The sequence below is a fragment of the Labeo rohita genome, chromosome 11 (genome assembly GCF_022985175.1).
Source record: "Labeo rohita strain BAU-BD-2019 chromosome 11, IGBB_LRoh.1.0, whole genome shotgun sequence".
Taxonomy (NCBI): domain Eukaryota; kingdom Metazoa; phylum Chordata; class Actinopteri; order Cypriniformes; family Cyprinidae; genus Labeo; species Labeo rohita.
The window spans coordinates 3977683-4000193 of record NC_066879.1 but is presented as its reverse complement, the minus strand read 5'-3'; the positions used below and the strand labels follow the sequence as shown (position 1 = coordinate 4000193).

At 35.5% G+C, this 22511-nt stretch overlaps 1 protein-coding gene across 3 annotated transcripts in view; it reads right to left on the bottom strand.

Annotated features, from left to right (window-relative positions):
* zmynd8 (zinc finger, MYND-type containing 8) overlaps nt 1-22511 on the bottom strand; it is a 33649-nt gene that overhangs the window by 7759 nt on the left and 3379 nt on the right. For 2 of the 3 annotated variants that reach the window (XM_051122778.1, XM_051122779.1), the window contains exons 2-14: nt 18817-18884; nt 18490-18641; nt 14067-14288; nt 12614-12727; nt 10609-10701; nt 10405-10492; nt 10259-10314; nt 10102-10179; nt 9892-10007; nt 8122-8618; nt 7588-7725; nt 5255-5416; nt 4597-5157 (exon numbers count right to left, since the gene is read on the bottom strand). In XM_051122778.1, coding sequence (XP_050978735.1) covers nt 4597-5157; nt 5255-5416; nt 7588-7725; nt 8122-8618; nt 9892-10007; nt 10102-10179; nt 10259-10314; nt 10405-10492; nt 10609-10701; nt 12614-12727; nt 14067-14288; nt 18490-18641; nt 18817-18884 — 2345 coding nt within the window. The remainder of the gene's footprint in view (nt 1-4596; nt 5158-5254; nt 5417-7587; nt 7726-8121; nt 8619-9891; nt 10008-10101; nt 10180-10258; nt 10315-10404; nt 10493-10608; nt 10702-12613; nt 12728-14066; nt 14289-18489; nt 18642-18816; nt 18885-22511) is intronic. The other variant, XM_051122780.1, reaches the window with a different exon arrangement.

Genomic DNA, 22511 nt, shown 5'->3' with positions numbered 1-22511 from the left:
TGCCAATAACTTGCTAATCATGCTAGCAACATGCTAACAAAATGTTAGTAACATGCTAATCGTGTTAACCACATGCTTGTAACATATTAATCATGTTAGAAACATGCTAACAACATGATAATCATGTTACCAACATGGTAGTAACTTGCTTATCATGCTAGCAAAATGCTAACAACATGCTAATCATGCTAACAACATTTTAATCAGCCTATAAAAATACAAGCAACAAGCTAATCATGCTAAAACATGTTAACAACATGTTAAATCATGCTAGCTGCTTTCATACTTTTACAACTGCTTCAAACTTTCAGGCTAGGCTTTCTCAAGCCAACTTAAAGTTTGTTCTCAAACTTTACTCATCTAGTTCAAACATATAATTATAAATTAGATATTAATTTTATATTATGTATTAGTTTTTAACTTCAAATATTCTTTGATTTATTTTAAATTGCTTTATAAATTACTGAGTGCACTTTTAAACAAGTATCTGATTGGCTGTGATGTTTATTATTTTGTATACTGATTCAATTTCATTGTTAACATAAAAATAGGGCTGTCCGTTGATTAAAATGTTTAATCTAATTAATGATTACATTACATGGTGTTTCGATTAAGTAATCTAATTAATCGCACAATAAATTTGACTGTGAAAAGATTATTTAAAGCTGTTTTTGAGAACATATCAAGTAATGTTGTGGATCAATTGATGAACTTTCTCAGTTAAGTTAATGAAGCTCGAGAAGCAGAGTTCCAGATGTTAAAATAAGACTTTATTGAACAAAGCAACAAAGCCACGGTTACCGCATCTAGTTTCCGTCTGTCCGGGTATCCATTCTTATACCTATCCATGCTAACCAAAATTGCAATTCTGTTTTTTTATTGGTTATGGCACAATTAACTGGTTTGCCACAATTAATTACTAGCCCACCTGGAATTTAGCTACATCAGCCATTTTTAAAAGAAACTTTTATTCCGCCTTCTCCCATTGGTTGGAGGTCACATGGGGCATACATCAAACCTGATTACATATATCTGTCATATGTTGGAAATCACCCAAAGTTCACTGGTTTGCTTAAGTTCACTGATATGGTCCAGTGGAAATCACCGGTGCTGCCCAACAGCACACACATGAGACTCTCAATCTGTGTTGAGACATCCGGTGTTGTACCAATCAGCATATTGATCAGTCTACTGATTACTGTTATGACCATACATCATATGTTTAAGTGAAATAATACCATATTGAGTAAAATAGCATAATATATTTTAAGAATACACAATAGTATGCATTGTAAATTGTAGCTTTAAAAAGAAGTATTTTATTTAATTCAACATGAAATTTATTACACAAGCATTAAGGCTACAACGGCCTGATGTAAACTATGGAACATAAAAGAAGATAATTTGATTCATTGTTAATACAATGAAAGTCATTGGTAACCAAAATAGCTTTGTTACAACACTCTTCAAAATACCTTCTTTCGTGTTCCACAAAAGAAAGGTTTGAAACGACATGAGGGTAATTAAATGATGACAGAATTTCATTTTTTGGGTGGGTTTTATTTTTTTTTTATGAAATGATACTCTAAATGAGAAACTAAATCAGGTGGCGGTAAATGTCTTTTTAAGTCATTCATTCATTCGATTCGTTCAAATGCCTGATTAATTGGAATGAATTAAATGCCTCTCTTTATGAATGGGCCTTTGAGTTCACACGATTCATTCAGAAACTAAACACCGCTGTGTTCATCTGAGACGTGCAACAATTCTGCTATGGCAAAAACATAATATTGTGTTTAAAGGGCTCCTATTATGCTCTTTTTCAAAGTCTTGATTTTGTTTTGGGGGTGTACTAGAACATGCTCTCATGCTTGGTGGTTCGAAAAACGCATACCTTTCTCCCACTCAGGCACAAATAACTTGATTATTTCCGGGTTTAATGAAGGCCCGCCTTCCGTAAAAAGGAAATGTGTTGTGATTGGTTAGCTGTCCCACTGCATTGCGATTGGCGAACAGCTTAGACGGTGTTTCAGTACTGACACACCCCTTGTCGAAGCAGTTAGCGCAAGCTAGATTAAAGTGATTCTTACGTTTTAAATATGGATATTTTTCCTACAAAATGCATTGATTCGCTACAGGAGACCCCCGGGAGCCGTGTGAGACACTTTTTATTATGGATGGATGCACTTTATTAGACTCCGATTGCATTCGTCTGAAAGAAGGAAGTCATATACACCTAGGATGCATGGAGGGTGAGTAAATAATACCCTACAGTAGTGTTGAGTCCCACCCTAAGCCTGCGAGATCGCAGATACATGATATTATCGTGCTAATTTTTTTAATTATTTTACATAATTAGTTTCATTGCCTGAAACCAACTCCAGCGTAAGGCTAAAAGCAGCCTAACATTATCAAAGAACATCATCACTGATTAGCCTAGCCTATTCTAGTGCAAGTTTATGCATTTTTAAAAACACTTGGGTTATAAGTGAAGCTATCTACACTGTATGATCAATACATCTCTTACCACACACTGTGGCGCGTTACAGCTCCGACGTGGCCACTCTAGTCAATGCTTGTGTTTATACCCGCTGCACTGCGGCTCATTGAAGTGGATCTCCGCGCTGCATCACTAAAGTTAGGCTAATCCCCAACCTCATCCCTAGACCCGCCCCAACAATTAGAATTTCTGTAGGCGGGATTTAATTTAATGATATTCTAATGGACCGCGTTGTGACATCATTGCATGCGGAAAACAAACGTTGTAGTTCCAATGAGCCCTTCATTGTAGTTCTTGAAAAGAGATTTTTTTAAAAACAAAATATCTCCCTTTGGAGTGGACTTTGAGATTTGTAACTTTGTAGATCTTTTTTATGCCCAAGGATCAGTGTTGGGGGTAACGCATTACAAGTAGCGCAAGTTACGTAATATTATTAATTTTTCGAAGTAACTAGTAAAGTAACACATTCCTTTTTAATTGACAAGAACATATCTCAGTTACTTTTTTCAAATAAGTAACACCAGTTACTTTTCCCCCCATTTATTGATTAAAAGCTCTCCTTTCCCCATGCTGAGAGAAATGCTGAGATAAATGTGAACATGCATTAATTCTTCTCACTCACACAAAAAACAGATTCAGTTTTCCTCAAAATGAATAAAAACTGAAATTCAACTCAGAATATGACGCAAACCTGCAATAATTAAATATGTTAAATAATACAAATATCCTTTATGTATTTACTACCATTTTATTAACCAATGTCTTTGCTGCCAACCGTCAATGATCCAATTCAACCATACTAATAAGCAAAAATTACTCTAGATAATATAACATTTGTTTTCCTTTTTTTTTTATTGCTGAAGAGTTGTTTTTTTTTTTCTGCGGTCTACTGTATAGACATGAATTTACTTTTCTTGAAGCCTGAGGCTTTTGGTGTGAAGAGGCTTTTACATTTGCCAAAAATAGAACTTTTTATATTAAAAACAAAGAAGCAAGCCCTGCCCAGGTTTAAAAAGTAACGCAAAAGTAAAGTACCGCATTACTTTCCATAAAAACTAAGTAACGTAATTAGTTACTTTTTTTAGGGAGTAACTCAATATTGTAATGCATTACTTTTAAAAGTAACTTTCCCCAACACTGCCAAGGATACACACCACACACTGACTAAAATTCAAAAAGTGAAAAAGCATAATAGCACCCCTTTAAAATAACACAATATCAACTTCTTATTTACTGAACTGTTTTATAAAATCACATTTAAGCTCATGATAGATCGGGACAAAATCAGCACTGGTGTCATGTTGCTCTTGCTGCCCGTGTGATATTGTGTGATATGTGATATATATAAATATGAGTCCAAACACATACAGGGGCAGTTTTTGCATATATCTTGAATTTTAGTACATAACTACATTTATGGAGTTGTTGCCCTGCATCATATTTGTAACCCTGGACCACAAAACCAGTCTTAAGTCGCTGGGGTATATTTGTAGCAATAGCCAAAAATACATTGTATGGGTCAAAATTATTGATTTTTCTTTTATGGCAAAAATCATTAGGAAATTAAGTAATTAATATTTTGTACAATTCCTACTGTAAATATATGAAAACTTAATTTTTGATTAGTAATATACATTGTTAAGAACTTTATCTGGACAACTTTAAAGGTGATTTTCTCAATATTTTGATTTTTTGCACCCTCATATTCCAGGTTTTCACATAGTTGTATCTCGACCAAATATTGTTCTCTCCTAACAAACCATACATCAATGGAAAGCTTATTTATTCAGCTTTCAGATGATGTATAAATCCCAATTTTGAAAAACTGACCCTTATGACTGGTTTTGTGGTCCATGGTCACATTTGTCAACAGTCAACTATATGAAATATAAGATGACGTACAGGTCTGGGGGCGGGGTCAGTATGTTAACTGCATTTAAATATTTGAATCGCATTATTTTTCATAACTAATTAAGTTAACACGTTAAACTGACAGCCCTAGTAAAATATACTTGATGCTGGTCTAATGTTGCTAGAAGTTTTATTCACAATTCAAGTTGGCTTATCAGTATTATTATGCATAAAGAAATTCTGACCTTCAGTTTTGGAGGCTGTGTTCTCTTTGAGCGCAGTGACAGCTGAATCTTTCCTGTTCCTCTTCCTCTCCTTGCCTGCCTGTTCTTCTCCCAGGTCGATGACCAGCTCCCTCTCAGAGTCCGAGTCCATGTCTACATCCACAGACGCCGGCTGCACGGCCTCCTCAGAGCCCTTGGGTTTCTCTCTGGAATCTGGGGATGCGGGAGCAGCTTTCAGTTTCTCAGGAGGTTCTTTGTCTGAATCCACACTTGGTTTGTCTTTAGCTATAGGTTCGGGGGTGCTTGTTTTTTGGACGGTTTCTCCTTTAGTTGTTGCACTGGCTGTAGCAGAAGAATCTGTGCTGCTGTCTTTGTCCTCACCAGTAGCCACCGATGGTTTGGACTTTTTCTTGGATGGCTCTTTTTCATTTTTATCAACTGCATTTTTGTCGTCTTGACCGCTTTTGGATTTCTGCTCATCGTCGCTGCCGTATTCACTGTCGCTGGAGTCAGACTTGTCAGATTCCTCTGAATCGCTGTGTTCTACGCCTTTATACACATCCTCAGATATTTCATCTATACCTGTCAGACAGAGCAAATGTTTAACATTCAGGAATGTGTGAAAATGGCTGTTGTGTTTCTGATAATGTAACTTTGACAGATTTTAATTTGAACTCACCCAGCTGTGCTTTGCAGCTCTCTATGGTCTTATCCAGGTTAAGTTGGAAACGGCTTCTGATCTGTCTTTTAGGGGAGGTGAGGGAGGGCTGAGCCCCCTGCTGCTGTTGTTGCTGGACACTTTCACTCAGCTCCTTCAGGTCCATCTCTGCCTTACTACGATCTGAAAGAGTTCACAAGGTGCTGACTAGCCCATTATGAGCATATCTAAAAGCATTCGGGCTGTATTAAGTAAAACTAAAGCTTTTCCAATTATTAACTCATCGTTTTCAAAATATTAACTTCAATTCAAATATTAACTTGCATCTTTTAGCAGCTACAGGATATCATGTACAAATAAGATGCAGGAAGATTTAGAAAGGCTTTTGTGTGAATAACATCACAGATGAGTCATCCACAATGCCTTATTGTGAAGAAATAGGGTCAGTTTTGATTTCATGTTTACTTGCACCTAGTACAACATATTGCCTCGTTTCTGATCTCTGTTCACAGTTTCATATGTTGTAACATGGCATACACTGCCGCTCAAAGGTTTGGGATCAGTAAGTTTTTTAATAGTTTTTAAAGATGTTTCTTATGCTTATCAAGGCTGCATTTGTTTGATCAAAAATACAGAAAAAATGTAATATTGTGAAATATTATTTTAATTTAAAATAACTGTTTTCTATGTGAATATATTTTAAAATGTACTCTATTCCTGTGATCAAAGCTACATTTTCAGCATCATTACTCCAGTCTTCAGTGTTAAATGATCCTTCAGAAATCATTCTAATATGCTGATTTATTATCAATGTTGAAAACAGTTGTGATGCTTAATATTTGGAACCTGTAATATTTTTTTCAGGATTCTTTGAACAATAAAAGGTTAAAACCTGCATTTATTTAAAATAGAAATGTTTTCTAACAATATACACTACTGTTCAAAAGTTTGGGGTCAGTAAATTTTCATTCTTTCTTTTTTTTTAAGGAAATTAATACTTTTATGTACCAAGGATGTGTTAAATTAATAAAAAATGATATATTTAGATTTTAGCAAGATTTATATTTTGAATAAATGCTGATTTTTTTAACTTTTTATTCATCAAAGAATCCTGAAAAAAAGAACCATAGGTTCTGTTTCCAACATTGATAATTCTAATAATAAATCAGCATATTAGAATGATTTCTGAAGGCTCATGTGACACTTAAGACTGGAGTCACAGCTGATTAAAAATTAAATTATGCATAACAGGAATAAATTATATTTTAAAGTATATTAAAATAAAAAAACATTTTATATTGTAATAACATTTTGCAATGTTATTTTCTACTTTCTATATTTTTGATCACATTTTGTTGTTGTTGGTGGGGGGTTTTTTATCAGTTGAAAAATACATGAAGGTTTTTAAGGAAAACATTCCAGGATTTTTCTCCATATAGTGGACTTCAGTGGTGGACAGCAGATTGAAGATTCGAATTGCAGTTTCAATGCATTTTTAAAGAGCTCTACATGATCCCAGCTGACGAATAAGGGACTTATGTAGCAAAACAATTGGTCAAAAAAAAAAAAAGTATATACTCTTCAACCACAAATGCTCGCCTTGCACTAGTTCTGCGATGCACATGCGGTTAGTTCTTCATCTGTGTACTTCAGTTCAAAAAGGTAGGGTAGGGCAAAAAACCACCCGACCTCTTTGTTTTTACCTTTTTTGTAAAGGGCGTTTTGACTTTCAGTGCACGTTCGCCTACAACACACATGCATGATTACGTAATGCGTGAGGTCACGCTAATGCAAGATAAGCATTAAAAATGGCCGATAGTTGTGCTAGATAAGACTCTTATTCCTCGCCTGGGACCGTGTAGAGTCCTTTGCAGCTGCATTGAAACTGCAGTTTGGACCTTCAACCCGTTGGGCACCACTGAAGTCCACTATATGGAGAAAAGTCCTGGAATGTTTTCCTCAAAAACCTTAAAAAAAATGTATTTTCAACTGAAGGATTAAAGACATAAACATCTTGGATGACATAGGGGTGAGTAAACTATTAGGAAATTTTCATTCTGGAAATGAACTAATCAGTGAAGCAGTTTTCAACATTAATAAAAATGAGAAATGTTTCCCGAGCAGCAAATCGGCATATTATAATGATTTCTGAAGGATCATGTGACACCAAAGATTGGAATAATGAATGAGCTTTGACATCACAGGAATAAATTACATTTTAAATTATATTATATGAAATAGAAAATAGAATACATTGTTTTCGATCAAATAGGTGCAGCCTTGGTGAACATAAGAGGTTTCGAAAAGGACTTACTTAAACAAAGATACAGATTAATCAACTGAACAAGGTTTACCAAGGTTGAGGTTGAGGATGCTGCCGGTAGCGGGGGTCTTCTCCTGTTTAACAGGGGTGCTGGGAGCAGGTGAATGGAAAGGTTTAGGGCTCTCTAAGGTGTTTCCCGTGAGACCTGCTTTAGGTGGGGCAGGCGACGCTGTAGGAATAGAAATGAGCTTTAAAGAGACAGTTCACCCAAAAATGAAAATTCTGCCATTAATTACCCTCATGTTGTTCCAACCCCGTAAGACCTTCACTTATCTTTGGAACACAAATTAAGATATTTGTGATGAAATCCAAAAGCTTTCTGACCCTGCATAGACAGCAACACAACTGACACGTTCAAGATCCAGAAAGCTAGTAAGGATATTGTTAAAACAGTCCTATGCAGGGTCAGAAAGCTCTCGGATTTTATCACAAATATCTTAATTTGTGTTCTGAAGATGAATGAATGTCTTATGGGGTTGGAACGACATGATGGTGAGTAATTAATGACAGAATTTTATCCAAAAAGCATATGCAGTACACAGTGTGCATATAACATTATATATACCAGTGCAGTCCACCGACTCCTCTCCAGTGCTGTAATGTGGCAGGGCCGCTCTAGCATGACCTTTCTCTCCAGTCTCCTGTTCTCCATCAGATCCCGTATGGGCAGAAGAGTTAGTGCTCATTGGTGATCGAGGCATGTCTGTCATTGAGATTCGCCTTCCTGTCCCGCCCCCGACGCTTCCACTGGACACCATGCTCTTACCCACGAGCAGCTTAGGAGATGCTGTTACATCAAAGCTGAACTTGATCTTCTCATGTTTTTCAGGTTTGACGGAGCCCGCGCCAGGGTTTGCCGGGTCCAGGAGCATCTGGAACTGGTTGTCTGGTGTGTAGGGTGTGCGGAATGGAGCGTAATTGAAGACTCCAAATTTTTTCCGGATATTCTCCACGTACACTTCCATCTCTTGCATGGCACTATTAAAGATGCTCTTAGTCTTCTTCACAGAGAAGGGGATCTCTTTGGACATGAGGTAGCAGTTGTTAATAGGAACCCAAGCCCTGTATATAAAAACGAATAAGTTAGAATAAAAGAAGTGAGTGATGTACACTACGTCAAGATTTTAATGTTTTTTAAAGAAGTCTCTTCTGCTCACCAAGCCTGCATTCATTGGATCCAAAGTATGGCAAAAACAGTAAAATTCTGAAATATTTTTACTATTTAAAATATCTATTTTTTACTTGAATACATTTTAAATGTAATTTATTCCTGTGATTTCAAAGCTGAATTTTTAGCATCATTACTACAGTCACATGATCCTTTAGAAAAGATTCTGATTTGCTGCTCAAAAAACATTTATTATTATTATTATTATTATTATTATGTCTTTAAATTGATCAAAAGTGATAATAAGGCATCCTTGCTAAATAAAATTATAAATCTAGCTTTGATCACACTAATAAATTACATATTAAAATGTATTCAAATAGAAATCAGTTATTTTAAACAGTAAAAATATTTCACAATATTACTGCTTTTCTGTATTTTGCATCAAATAAATGCAGGCTTGGTGAGCAGAAGAGACTTCTTTAAAAAAAAAACATATTTGAAAAATCTTACTGTTCAAAAATATCTGACTGGTAGCGTATAACAATAAAATAATGTTTTAAAACGAACCGTTATAATTTTGAAATATTTTTACTATTTCAAATAAATTTCTATTTGAATATATTTTAAATTTTTAATTTATTCCTGTGATTTCAAAGCTGAATTTTTAGCATCATTATTATGTTGAAAACAGCTGAGTAGAGTTTTTTTTTTTTCAGTTTCTTTGATGAATAGAAAATTCAGAAGAGCATTTATCTGAAACAGGAATTTTTTTAACTATATAAATGTCTTTATCATCACTTTTGATCCATTTAAACCATCCTTGCTAAACAAAAGTATTAATTTCTTTAATGATGCCGAAAATTCAGCTTTGAAATCACAGGAATAAATTACATTTTAAAATATATTCATATAGAAAGCAGTTATTTTAAATAGTAAAAATATTTCAAATTTTTACTGTTTTGCTGTACTTTGAATCAAATAAATGCAGGCTTGGTGAGCAGAAGAGACTTCTTTAAAAAAAAAAAAACAATTAAAAAACTTTTGACTGTTTAATGTTTTAAAATGAACTTTTATCCAATTAATAAAACTCTGTAAATGAGCTATAAAAATCCTATTGTGCAACACTGATGACTGTCACTTCTGGTTAAAACCTCAGAATAACATGGTGCAAATTGATTTACTGCTTGACATTTTGTGGATGATTAGGACTCAAAACTTCCTCACCTATCGTGCTGCCCAAAGAACCGTGCATCCACTTGTCCATCTTTGTCCCGAAGAGCTTTGGCAGGCCAAAACGGGAATCCCTTCAGCTTGGCCCAGACCAGAGGGTGGGGGTTGCTCTGATGCACACAAATATTTCATGAACAGATGGTTCACTCACACTGGTTACTATGTGAAGAAGGAATTGAATTTTGTTTAGTGTAATACACTCACACATGGTTCACAAAACCAGTTGTCCCTTTTCTGGCACGCAGAGAGATAGCACTCTGGACAGACCTCGATCTCATTCATCTGAAAGGAAATTGGTCTTTAAAACACTGACACTGAATAAAGTGCATGCTTACTTTGGCTTATAATTTACAATACGTACTTCATGCTCACAGATCTTCACGATAACTTTAGCCGTTGCTGTAAGTTTATGGTTGCCTAAGAGAAAAACAGACACAAAGAGAGAGTTTTAACAAAACAAACATTCAGCAGAAACAAATTTAACAATACTGTAGAACCGCAGCCGACCTCCATTATAAATGATGCAGTTGTGCAAAATCCACTTGACATCAGCCAGGAAAGCCTCAGTGGAGCCGTACATTTTCTTTTTAATATTCTGAATAAGAACAAAAAGTGAAAACAGTAATAAAACACTTTTAGAAGATGCCAGATATTACACATTCCTTACAACTGAGCGTGTCTATTTTCCAGGCTCAGATGCTTCACTTTCACCTTTTCTAAAGTGCAGAGATCCATGGGGTGAAATATGTACTCTGCATAATCAGGATGCTGTTCTAGCGACACTGGCTTCTGAAATGGCTCCGTCTGAGGGAAACAAAGAAATATTTTTGCATTAAAGGTAAAAATAAAAATCATCCTCTAACACCTGAAGCATTGTCACAGCTTTCTTTACCATTAATTCCTGGCAACCAATGCTTCCTGTTTCTTACCGAAAACCGAATAGGATAGTTTTTACAATGTGTTACATGCACAGAATGACACTTGTGTTGGCATGCCATTTAGAAAAACACTTTTATCCCAATCAAACACATCTTGAAAAGCTCTAATATGAAAGCAACCCTTAAGAGCACCATCAAGACATTCATTAAGCTTTTCAGGTGGGCAGAATGTGTCTGCGCCTGTTTTATGTAAAAAGGTGCTTCATTTTAAGAACCATTTCATATTGAAGTGTTTTACAAAATAAAAGTGTGAAAACATTAACATTTCGTTTTTGCACTGAATTTGGGCACAACTGTAAAGTTGCATCTTTTTGTTTGTAACTCATTTCATTTTTGTAACTTATTTCATGTTTGTAACTTTATTTGTAAAGTTTTTTTTGATGATTAGAGCTTACAGCTCATGAAAGTAAAAAATCCAGTATCTCAAAGTATTAGAATATTACCTAAGATCAAACAAAAAAGAGATTTGCAAAACAGAAAAGTTCAAGTTTTATAAAGTATGTTCATTTATGCACTCAATACTTGATCGGCAGCACATATTACAGCAAATTCCTTGCTCCTAGCACAAATTACAGTGATCAGCCTGTGGCACTTCTAAGGCACTATTGAGCCTTCAGATTGTCCGTATATTGTTGGATCAACTGTTTCTCATCTTTCTCTTGCAAATATCTCATAGATTCTCAATGGGGTTTAGGTCAGGCATGTTGGCTGGCCAATAAAGCACAGTAATATCATGGTCAGCAAACCACTTTGGAAGTGGTTTTGGCAATGTGGATAGGAGCTAAAGTCATGCTGGCAAAGGAAATCAGCATCTCCAAAAAGCTTGTCAGCAGATGGAAGCATAAAATGCTCGAAGATCTCCTGGTAGACAGCTGCATTGACTTTGGACTTGATTAAACACAATGGACCAACACCAGCAGATGCCACGACACCCCGAATCATTACTGACTTCAGAAACTTCACACTGGACTTCAAGCAGCTTGGATTCTGTGCCTCTCCAATCTTCCTCCAGACTCTGGGACAATGATTTCAAATGAAATGCACAATTTACTTTCATCTGAAAAGAGGACCGCTGAGCAACAGTCCAGTTCTTTTTCTTCTAAGCCCAGGTAAGATGCTTCTGACGTTGTTTCTGTTTTTCAGGCTGGGTAGCCCTTCTTAAGACGTCTGAGCGTGATGGCTCTTGATGCATTGACTCCGGCTTCAGTCCACTTCTTGTGAAACTCTCCCAAGTGTTTGAATCAGCTTTGTTTGCGGTCATCCCTGTTGCTTGTGCACCTTTTCCTACCCAATTTCTTCCTTCCAGTCAACTTTGTATTTATTATGCTTTGATGCAGCACTCTGTGAACAGCCACCCCATTCAGTAATGACCTTCTGTGACTTACTCTCTTTGTGGAGGGTATCAATGATCGTCTTCTAGACCACTGCTATGTCAGTTGTCTTCCCCATTATTGTGGTTTCAAAGAACAAGAGATACCTGGAATTTATACTGTAGGGATGGACATTTAATGAAACTCACATGTAAATATTCTAATATTTTGAGATACTGGAGTTTTGACTTTCATGAGCTGTAAGCTCTAATCATCAAAATTAAAACAAAAACACTTTTGAAATGTTTTACTTTACATGTAATGAATCTAGAATATATAAAAGTTTAATTTTTTAAAGTAAGTTACAATAAAAATACTAACTTTTTCGTGATATTCTCATTTTTTGAGATGCACCTGTAATGTAGACTACATCTGCAAAAGTAGAGCCATGGAAAGCCATGAACTTACACCAGGCTGCTTCATCTTCTGGAGAGCAAACTTCAGCAGGAAAGACAGCTGGTCCAATGTGAGCATCGTCATAGCTTTACTTTGAGTCTCTATGCACTCAGCAACTGTTATTTTCTGTAAACAAAAGACAGAAATACTGAACGCTTCATATTAATGTAAATATGAAAGGGATGTTTCTATTTAATAAAAAAAAAATCGTATTTTAAATATGTTATAAATGTATGGAAACTAACACCGCGACAAAATACTATAGAACCTGCTATGATCTGCTATGATCGCTTGTAGCGTCCAGTGTAAACTGTGCGACGCGACAACTGTCGCATCCGGTGTAGACACGATGTAAGTGGCAAAAGTGAGTCATTCAGAAATCACTGTCGTGGTAGGCCACCATTAACAGCTTTCAGCATCTTAGTAGGAGCATTACTAACTTCACATGATAAACTGGAGACAATCATAAAAGAGGTCATTTACAGGCAGTATAGAAGTTTTAAAGTTGCAAGAGCAAAATCAGCCTGTTTAATGCTAAGAAGTCAAAAGAGGTGGAAAATCATCAGGTAAATCTAAAGTATGACTTTTTGGTGAAGGAAACTGATATGATATACTGTATGTGACCTTGGACCACAAAAACAGTCGTATGTAGCACAGGTATATTTGTAGCAATAGCTAAAAAACATGTTCCATGAAGATATTTTGTAAATATTTGTATATAAACCGTAAATATTTGATTACATTTTTGATTATTAATATGTATTGCTAAGAACTTCATCTGAACAACTTTAAAGGCGATTTTCTCAATATTTGGATTTTTTTTTTTTTTTTTTGCAACCTTAGCTTCCAGATTTTCAAATTGTTGTATGAGTGGAAAGCTTATTTATTACCTTATTTATTTAAGATGATAAATTTCAATTTCAAAAAATGGACCCTTATGACTGGTTTTGTGGTCCAGGGTCACATATAAAAATTTAACACTGGATAAAGCAAGGTTCAGAAATCTTGTTTCATTTTGATGACATATGGGGTCAAAGGTTTTTACATAACTGATTCTGGATACTCCTCTGTAAAAAGCTTCAGTATATAGATGGAAAAAATCTGTACCAAAGTTTGGTATGTGTAAGTGCTGCTGAAATTAAAGATTCTGGCTAATATTAATTACAATTAATATTAATAATGATAGAAATAATGCCTGAAAAGTCTCCCATTTGATGTGTTTATAAAGACTTTATGTGATTAAATAAATGCACTTCTTCTCAAGAGAAAAAAACAGACAGAAACATTAACGCCATTAAACTGGAAAAATTAATTGTTAATGTGTTAATTTTGACAGTACTAATATAAAGTGTACTAAAATGTTTTTGCATGTAGTATCTTGCCTAAAAAATATTTACAAATGACTAACAATCTGCATTGTAAAGATGATTTTTTATAGGGAAAGTGGAGCCGCATGATCCAGTACCTCACATTCAGGGCAGAACCAGTCTCCTTCGGGCTCTGCAGCCAGTTTGAGGCACTTAGCGTGGTAGACGCGCGGGCAGAGCTCACAGCAGAGCACCTGTCCCTCGCGGTGGCACACCCAGCAGTAGAAGTCATTCCGCCCGTCCTGCGGTACAACATCAACAGGGTCTGTGGTGAGTGCGGGCTGCTTCACATAGTAAAAGGGACCATGTCTTAGTTCTGACTGGAATGCGGGCGAGAGAAACAGAAGGTTGGGGTTTCAAAACTTGGGTATTAAAGGTAACAAGACAAAAACAAACAGGCACAAAGGCTATCGATCAGGGAGTGGCATGGAAAGACAGAAGAGGGCAAATGTAGACTAACAAGCAATGAATTAATGGCATTTCAATCTGTAACACGAAAGTAAATGCATACTTGTTAGAGGTCGAAACAAGCTCAGGACTAATAATTCACAGCAGCTGCATCAACATGAATCATAGGCTGTCTCTGGATACACATTTCTGCTTAGCTTGCATGATTGCCACCTGCCTTGCATTTGTTTGTCTACGCTCGTTGTCTGAAGGTTACGCTGTTTGTGAAAATTAATGTCACTGTCGAAAGATGACACTTTTATCCGTTTTTAACAGTAGTTGTTGACTTGAGGGTTTATCGATAGTCAATACCAGGGCTTGACAATAAGGATGGTGTGAGATGCTGAAAAACAGTGGATGTGATGATGCTTAAAGGAGTAGTTCACTTCCAGAACAAAAATTGACAGATAATGTACTCACCTTGTGTTATCCAAGACATTCATGCCTTTCTTTCTTCAGCCGTAAAGAAATTATGTTTTTTGAGGAAAACATTTCCGGAATTCTTTCCATATAGTGGACTTCAATGGTGCCCGTGAGTTTGAACGTCCAAAATGCAGGTTAAATGCAGCTTCAAAGGCCTCTAAACGATCCCAGCCGAGGAATAAGAGTCTTATCTAGCAAAACGATTGGTCATTTTCTAAAAAAATAGAAATGTATATCCTTTTTAACCTCAAATGCTCATCTTGTCTAGCTCTGCCATGCGCATGTGTACTCTGTGTAATCCGGGTCAATACAGTTAGGGTATGTCGAAAAACTTCCATCTCATTTTCTCCTCCAACTTTAAAATCTTCGTACATCGCTGCAGATGTACCAACTCACAAGTGAACATGCAAAGAAGGTCAAATGCTCTTTATAAAAAAAGGTCAAACAGCAACGTAGGATGATTTTGAAGTTGGAGGAGAAAATCAGATGGGAGTTTTCTGACCCTAACTGTATTGACCCGGATTACACAGAGTATGCATGTGCATCACAGAGCTAGACAAGTCGACAGAGCTGGGTATCGAGTTCGATACTTTTTAGGCACCGCCTCAATACCATTGAGTATCGAAAAACCTCTTGTCGTTCAGTACCAAACTTTGATGCCTGAGGGGTTAATCTCGTCAACGTCAGTGTGCCAGTAAGCCTGCAGCACTAGGTGTGTTCAACTAGAAGTGGCGCCATGCAGAACGGCAGCTTTCACGCTGAATGTGGAATGCGCAGCCCTTCAGAGCACAGCGGCACAAGTTAAACTAATTTGAACTTTGAGAGCAGCTTGCACACCAGTGGTGCACTTTGGTCAATGCAGCAACAAGCCGTCCTCGCGGATCCAAAAGCAAGCCGTCTGCTCTCTATAGCTGTCTTGATCCTGCATAGAGCCGCGACAAAGTCAAACACACTTGTTAGTTTACACCGGTTGCACTGTGGCTCACACATAAGGCTGTAGCGTGAATGCATTAACGTACAACCCCCTCAGATATAAGGCTACGTTTACACTGGTGCATTTTTGTTTAAAAAATGAAAACCATCCTCATCCATACTGGCATTTCAGAAAAGATATGTGTCCATACCACACGACCGAAAGTGTGCGTTACATGATCATTCATGAACACTGTAGAATGATGCTACATAAGACAATAAGATTTATATTCTGCTTTTACTCAAAACTCATTTTGTAATAACTTTTGTTTGCAATCGAATGTGTGTTTTGTCCATGTAATGTTGTTGAAATACGTTATGTCCTCTGAGTCAAAACAGCGATTGCAGAAAAGAGAAGGCATATAACGTCATACCGGCAGACAGCGCTGGAAGGTGCTAGTGCTTGTCAGTAAACTAGTGGAAAATTAATAGAAATTATGATTCTGTCTGAGGTATGCATTTCAAAACGAACTTGCACTAGTGTGAATGTAGCCTAACAGATGTGTAAACTGAAAACTTTTTGAGCTTTATGAAAATTATTATCACTGATTTATTGTGTTGGATATATTTTGTTCCTTTGTGCAGTGGCTCAGATGTCTTTGAATCAGTATAAACGTCAATAAACTGAAAAAAATATATTTTGAGATAATGTAATCTTTTAAAATTTCTTTCATAAATTTGGTATTGAAAAAAGTATTGTTCAGGAACCAAGTCAAAGTATCAGTATCGGTATCGGCATCGATATCAGAATTTTGTGAACGATACTCAGCCCTACAAGATGAGCATCTGAGGTTAAAAAGTATATACTTTAAAAAAAAAAAAAATTTAAATGACAGATCGTTTTGCTAGATAAGACCCTTCTTCCACGGCTGGGATTGTTTAGAGACCTTTGAAGCTGCATTTAAACTACATTTTGGACGTTCAAACTCTTGGGCTCCATTGAAGTCCACTATATGGAGATAATTCCTGAAATGTTTTCCCCAAAAAAGAATTTCTTTACGACCGAAGAAAGAAAAACAGACATGAACATCTTGGATGACAATGGGGTGAGTACATTATCTGTAAATTTTTGTTTTAGAAGTGAACTACTCCTTTAAGGTGTGATGCAATCAAAACATGTATGCTCAATGGTAACATATAAAACTAAATATATTCTCTTGCTACTTTAAAAGCCTGATCAAACAGACCTTCCAATTTAATATTTATTGATTTAAATATTTCATATTAGGGACATCAGTCTTTCATTCAATTCAGATGTGGCGTTTCCTTTGTATAAGAATAGCTATTACTCAAATTATAAATTAAATTTTTAAAAATAAGTTTAAACTTGATGTTTTAAATTATGTACTCCACATCTTAATTTAAAAACATCTAACTCTACAGCTAAATGTTTTAAGTTTCAAGCAAGTATACTTGAAAAACAAACAAATATTGCTTAAGTCTGCATCTATTTGATTTTTACAATCAAAATAAATCTGTTAACTGTGAACAAAATTATATTTAATCAGTTTTGATTTATGAACATTTGTTTTTTTTTAGTGCTATTACATAAATCTCATTTGTTTTGTTTATATATGACAAACAAATATGCATCGCATTACATTTATTTGTTTACGCTAAAACGGTTTAATCCAAGTGGATGGAAATTTTTTATGCAATTAAAATACATAAATCCTAAATATAAGCGTAAATGTTATTTCTGTGATAAGACTGATAACATTTTATAGATTTTTAAACTTTTATGCAACAAAATATTCAATCAAAAAATTGCATTATTAATTGACATGGCTGTTGACAGATTTTGTAACATTTGCCAAAAGTGCACACGTCTTAAAGGGATAGTTCACCCAAAAAAGAAAATTCTGTCATTAATTACTCACCCTCAGACCTTTAAATTAAGATATTTCTGATGAAATCCGAGAGCTTTCTGACCCTGCATAGACAGCAACACAACTGACACGTTCAAGTCCCAGAAAGGTAATAAGGAAATATTTTAAATATGATTAAAAAAGGGATAAAATAGTCCATGTAGCATCAGTGGTTCAACTGTAATGTTACAAAGCTACGAGAATACTTTTTGTACACAAAGAAAACAAAAAATAACAACTTTATTCAACCATTTCTTCTCTTCCGTGTCAGTTTTTGATGTGCTTTTATGAGAGTACACAATGCAAAGTCATGACAAGTTGTTATTTTTGTTTTCTTTGTGCACAAAAAGTATTCTCATAGCTTCATAACATTACAGTTAAACCATTGATGTCACACCGACCAACTGTTGATGCTCAGAAAGCTCTCGGATTTCAATACCTCAGTTTGTGTTCTGAAGATGAACGCAGGTCTTATGGGTGATCTTACATGAGGGTGAGTAATTAATGACAAAATTTTCATTTTTGGGTGAACTATCCCTTTAAAGTGGCCAAAAATAAGGTCTGACAAATCAGGTGTCAATTCTTTTCAGGTAAAACATCAGAAAACCAAGCTAGGTGAACTAAAACATAAAAGTACATCTATATTAGGATGAAATATGATGAATACCATCAAATCTGGCAGAGAAATCACCATGAAGAAGTCACCCAAAAGCCCAAAAAAACCAAAACAAAACAGACAGATGCTGAAATTATTGAATGGCTGCCATGCAGGATTGATCAAGGGCTTGTATAGGCAAAGAGAAAGTTGCACCTGGTCTTTACTGTTATTGACGGCTCCTGGTTTCTTCTTCTTTTTGACAGGACTGGAGGAGGATTCCGAAGGTGAGTGTCCATTTGAGGAGTGAGGGGGGCTGGAAACTTTGCGCTTAGGGACGGTCCTTTCTGCTGACCCTTGATCAGAGACTGATCAACAGTGGTACAAATTACTGACATGAAAAAAGTATGCATAAACTAAACCATACTAAAACAAATTTAATCTGACCATAAAGAATCAACAAATATGGAAGCTTAACTGCTTGTTTTGACACTTGAATGTGGAAATAAATGTGGCACTCATCATGTCGAGGACAGTTCTCACCCTTGGATCGTGTTGCGATTTCCATCCCCTCAATTGCATCTGACTCCTTCCCTCCTCCTTCAGCCAAACTGCCACAATAAAAAGAAGTCACTGGTATATAAATATCCGTTTCGTACACCTATACCTGCCGTTTTGTCATTATGGCACCTGTATTTATAATGCCATTCCTTTTAGTAAAATAAATTGTGTACTAAACACTAAAATTATGATTTATTTTTCACCTTCGGAGGGAATGAGTTTATCAACAGTAAAGCTAAAAAGACAATAAAATCGAACCTAGATCGTCACTGTTTTATGAAACACCAAGCAAGCAAATATATGAAAGAGCTATTTGAAGTCAACAGCAGGGCCTCCATCAGACTCAACACAATATGCTTATTCAGTTGAACATGAAGATAAAACATTGTGTGTTAGGTGTATCTAACCAATGAGCATTTGATACTAGCAAAAACAAATGTGACTCAGGACCACAAACCCAGTCTTAAGTAGCACGGGTATGTTTGTAGCAATAGGCAAAAAAACACTGTATGGGTCAAAATTATCAATTTTTCTATTATGCCAAAAATCATTAGGATATTAAGTAAAGATCATGTTCCATGAAGATATTTTGTAAATTTCCTACCATAAATATATCAAAACTTATTTTTTGATTAGTAATATGCATTGCCAAGAACTTCATTTGGACAACTTTAAAGGCGATTTTCTCAATATTTAGATTTTTTTTTGCACACTCAGATTTTTAAATAGTTGTATCTCGGCCAAATATTGTCCTATCCTAACAAACCATACATTAACGGAAAACATATTTATTCAGCTTTCAGATGAAAAATTGACCCTTACGACTGGTTTTGTGGTCTAGGGTCACAAATCAGCTGTGGCCTTTCCTGATGGTTTTGTTAACAAGTGACATGGCATAAAAACATAGAATTTTATGTATATATACACAAAAAAGACAAGGCAGTTTAATTTCTGTAAACAATAATATGCTTTTCTCCAATGCAAAAACACAACAGCAAGCCAGTTTAATTATACACGGCAATAAATGAAATGTTTAGTATTTCTGTCTTGTTTTTCAGTACAAATATCTAAAAACATTCTTAAAACAAGATACATTTACTTTAGAATCAAAATAACTTAAGATGACATAAGTCGCTTTTCTGAAAAATGTATGAAAATGAATTCAAAGAAACAAATAAGATTATTTTTTAATAAGTAGCACAGGTATATTTGTAGCAGTAGCCAAAAATGCAATGTATGGGTCAAAATGATCATTTTTTTCTTATATGCCAAAAATCATTAGGATATTAAGTAAAGATCATGTTTCATGAAGATATTTTGTAAATTTCCTACCATAAATATATCAAAACTTAATTTTTGATTAGTAATATGCATTGCTAAGAACTACATTTGGACAACTTTAAAGGTGATTTTCTCAATATTTTGATTTTTTTGCACCCCCAGATTCTATATATTCAAATAGTTGTATCTCGGCCTAATATTGTCATTTGTTTAGCTTTCAGATGATGTTTAAATCTGTGGTTCCAGGGTCACAAATCAGCTGTGGCCTTTCCTGGTGGTTTCATAAATAAGTGATATGGCATAAAAACATCAAATTTTATGTAAATATATACAAAAAAAGGCAAAGCAGTTTAATTTCTGTAAACAATAATGTGCTTTTCTCCAATGCAAAAACACAACAAGTAACCCCAGTTTAATTATACGCTTCAAAAAGTGAAATATTTAGCATTTCTATCTTGTCTCTAGTACAAATACCTAAAAATCCATCCTTGAAACAAGATACATTTGCTTGAGAATCAAGATGACCTAAGGCAGTTTGCAACCTATCCTTTAGTGTCTCTGAACCACAACCTGTAAGTATGATTAATACGTTATTTGTACATTTTCAACTGAGTGCTCAAAATATCAAGGTTTTTGTGCTAATATGTGATGTATACGTAGTGCAGCTTTAGGTTTCCAAGTAAACCACGATATTACTGTCTTTACTGAAATAGTTCTGATAATTCGTCACGTTAGCACTTGGTTAACGTATCCACCATTATTGTTTTGTGAAGTGTTTACAGTTTAGCAGCTAAACTTTAGCTATTGGCAGTGGCACGATTCGCTTGCATTGTATACGGCAAGACCAATCACAACAGACTTGGCCAGCTGACCAATCAGAGCAGAGTAGGCTTATGAAAGGGAGGGGTTTACCGACCTTAAGCTCAGAACTGCTTCGAACGAATCGTTTTAAAATCATTGCAAAATGATTCTAATACTAAATGTACATTCTGAGAAAATGACAATGTATTCTGACCTTAGCGGCATTTAACCTGTGGTTGTCAGTTTAACACACTAACTTAATTAATAAGTTATGAAAAAATAATGTAATTAAAACATTTAATGCGCTGACCCCGCCCCCAGACCTCTACATCATTTTATTTCATATAGTTGACTGTTGACAAATATGATGCAAATGCAGTTATGCCATAAAATATAAGATATTGGTGACTCATATTTATATATATCACATATCACACAATATCACACAGTCAGCAAAAGCAATATGACAGGAGTGCTGAGCTTAAATGTGTTTTTATACAACAGTTCAGTAAATAAGAAGTTGGTATTGTGTTATATTTTAAACATTATATTACATGTTTTTGCTCAATTATGCAGAAAACATATTACCTTTGAAGCCACAGAATTGTTGCGGGTCTGCGAGCAACACAGCGGTGTTTGGATTCTGAATAAATCCGCGTTTTGAACGAATCATCTGAATCAATGATTCAAAGGCCCAGTCATAAAGAGAGTCGTTTACTACATTTCTGAACGAATCGAATAAATGAATAAATGACTCATAAAGTCATTTACAGCCACCTGCTGGGAGATTTAGTTTCTTATTTAGAGAATAATTTTAATAAAAAATAAATGATCTTATTTTATGTTCCATAGTTTACGTTGGGCCGCTGCAGCCTAAATGTTTATGTGTAATAAATTTTATGTTGAATCAAATAAAATATTTATTTCAAAAAGCTACAATTCTTTCAAAAATCATACAAAAATTGTATGAAAATTGAGTGAGTCTATGATTAAAACAAGAAAAAAAGATTTTTCTTACCCTGCTGGCAGATGATTCTTTACTTATTTTAGAAAACAAGACTGTCATTTTGCTTCTCAAGTAAATGTATCTCAATTTAAGAATGTTTAGATATCTGCACTGGAAAACAATGAGAATGAAAATCATTTTTTGCAGTGAATCACTGGCGGAAGTAGCGCCAAGATGGTTTCCTCTGACTGCCAAGAGACAATTTTCTATTAGAAATCCCAATAAACACAAACGGCATCTGAATATGACGTGCGCATCAGAGCGATGGCCCATAACTCATCAGATGTAGCGTCAGCTGATGCCAGCACTAAACCTCTGTGGAAATTTCAATTTCGATGCGGCACTTGGACTTGAGACCTTCCGAGCGACATAACGTTCTCCGTCGCTTTGCAGCCTGAGCGGTTTTAAAAAGGCTCCTTTTCTCTCCTGATGCCCGGGCCATTATCACACACACACACCATCTACAAACAAACCTCAAGATGATCAGAGCAGCACTGTTATTGACATTTACAAGGTCTATTCTAATGCATTTGCCCTGATGTGGCAGCGATATGTTGCTTCGTCCTGCACCCCCAACCTTCAGAGATGC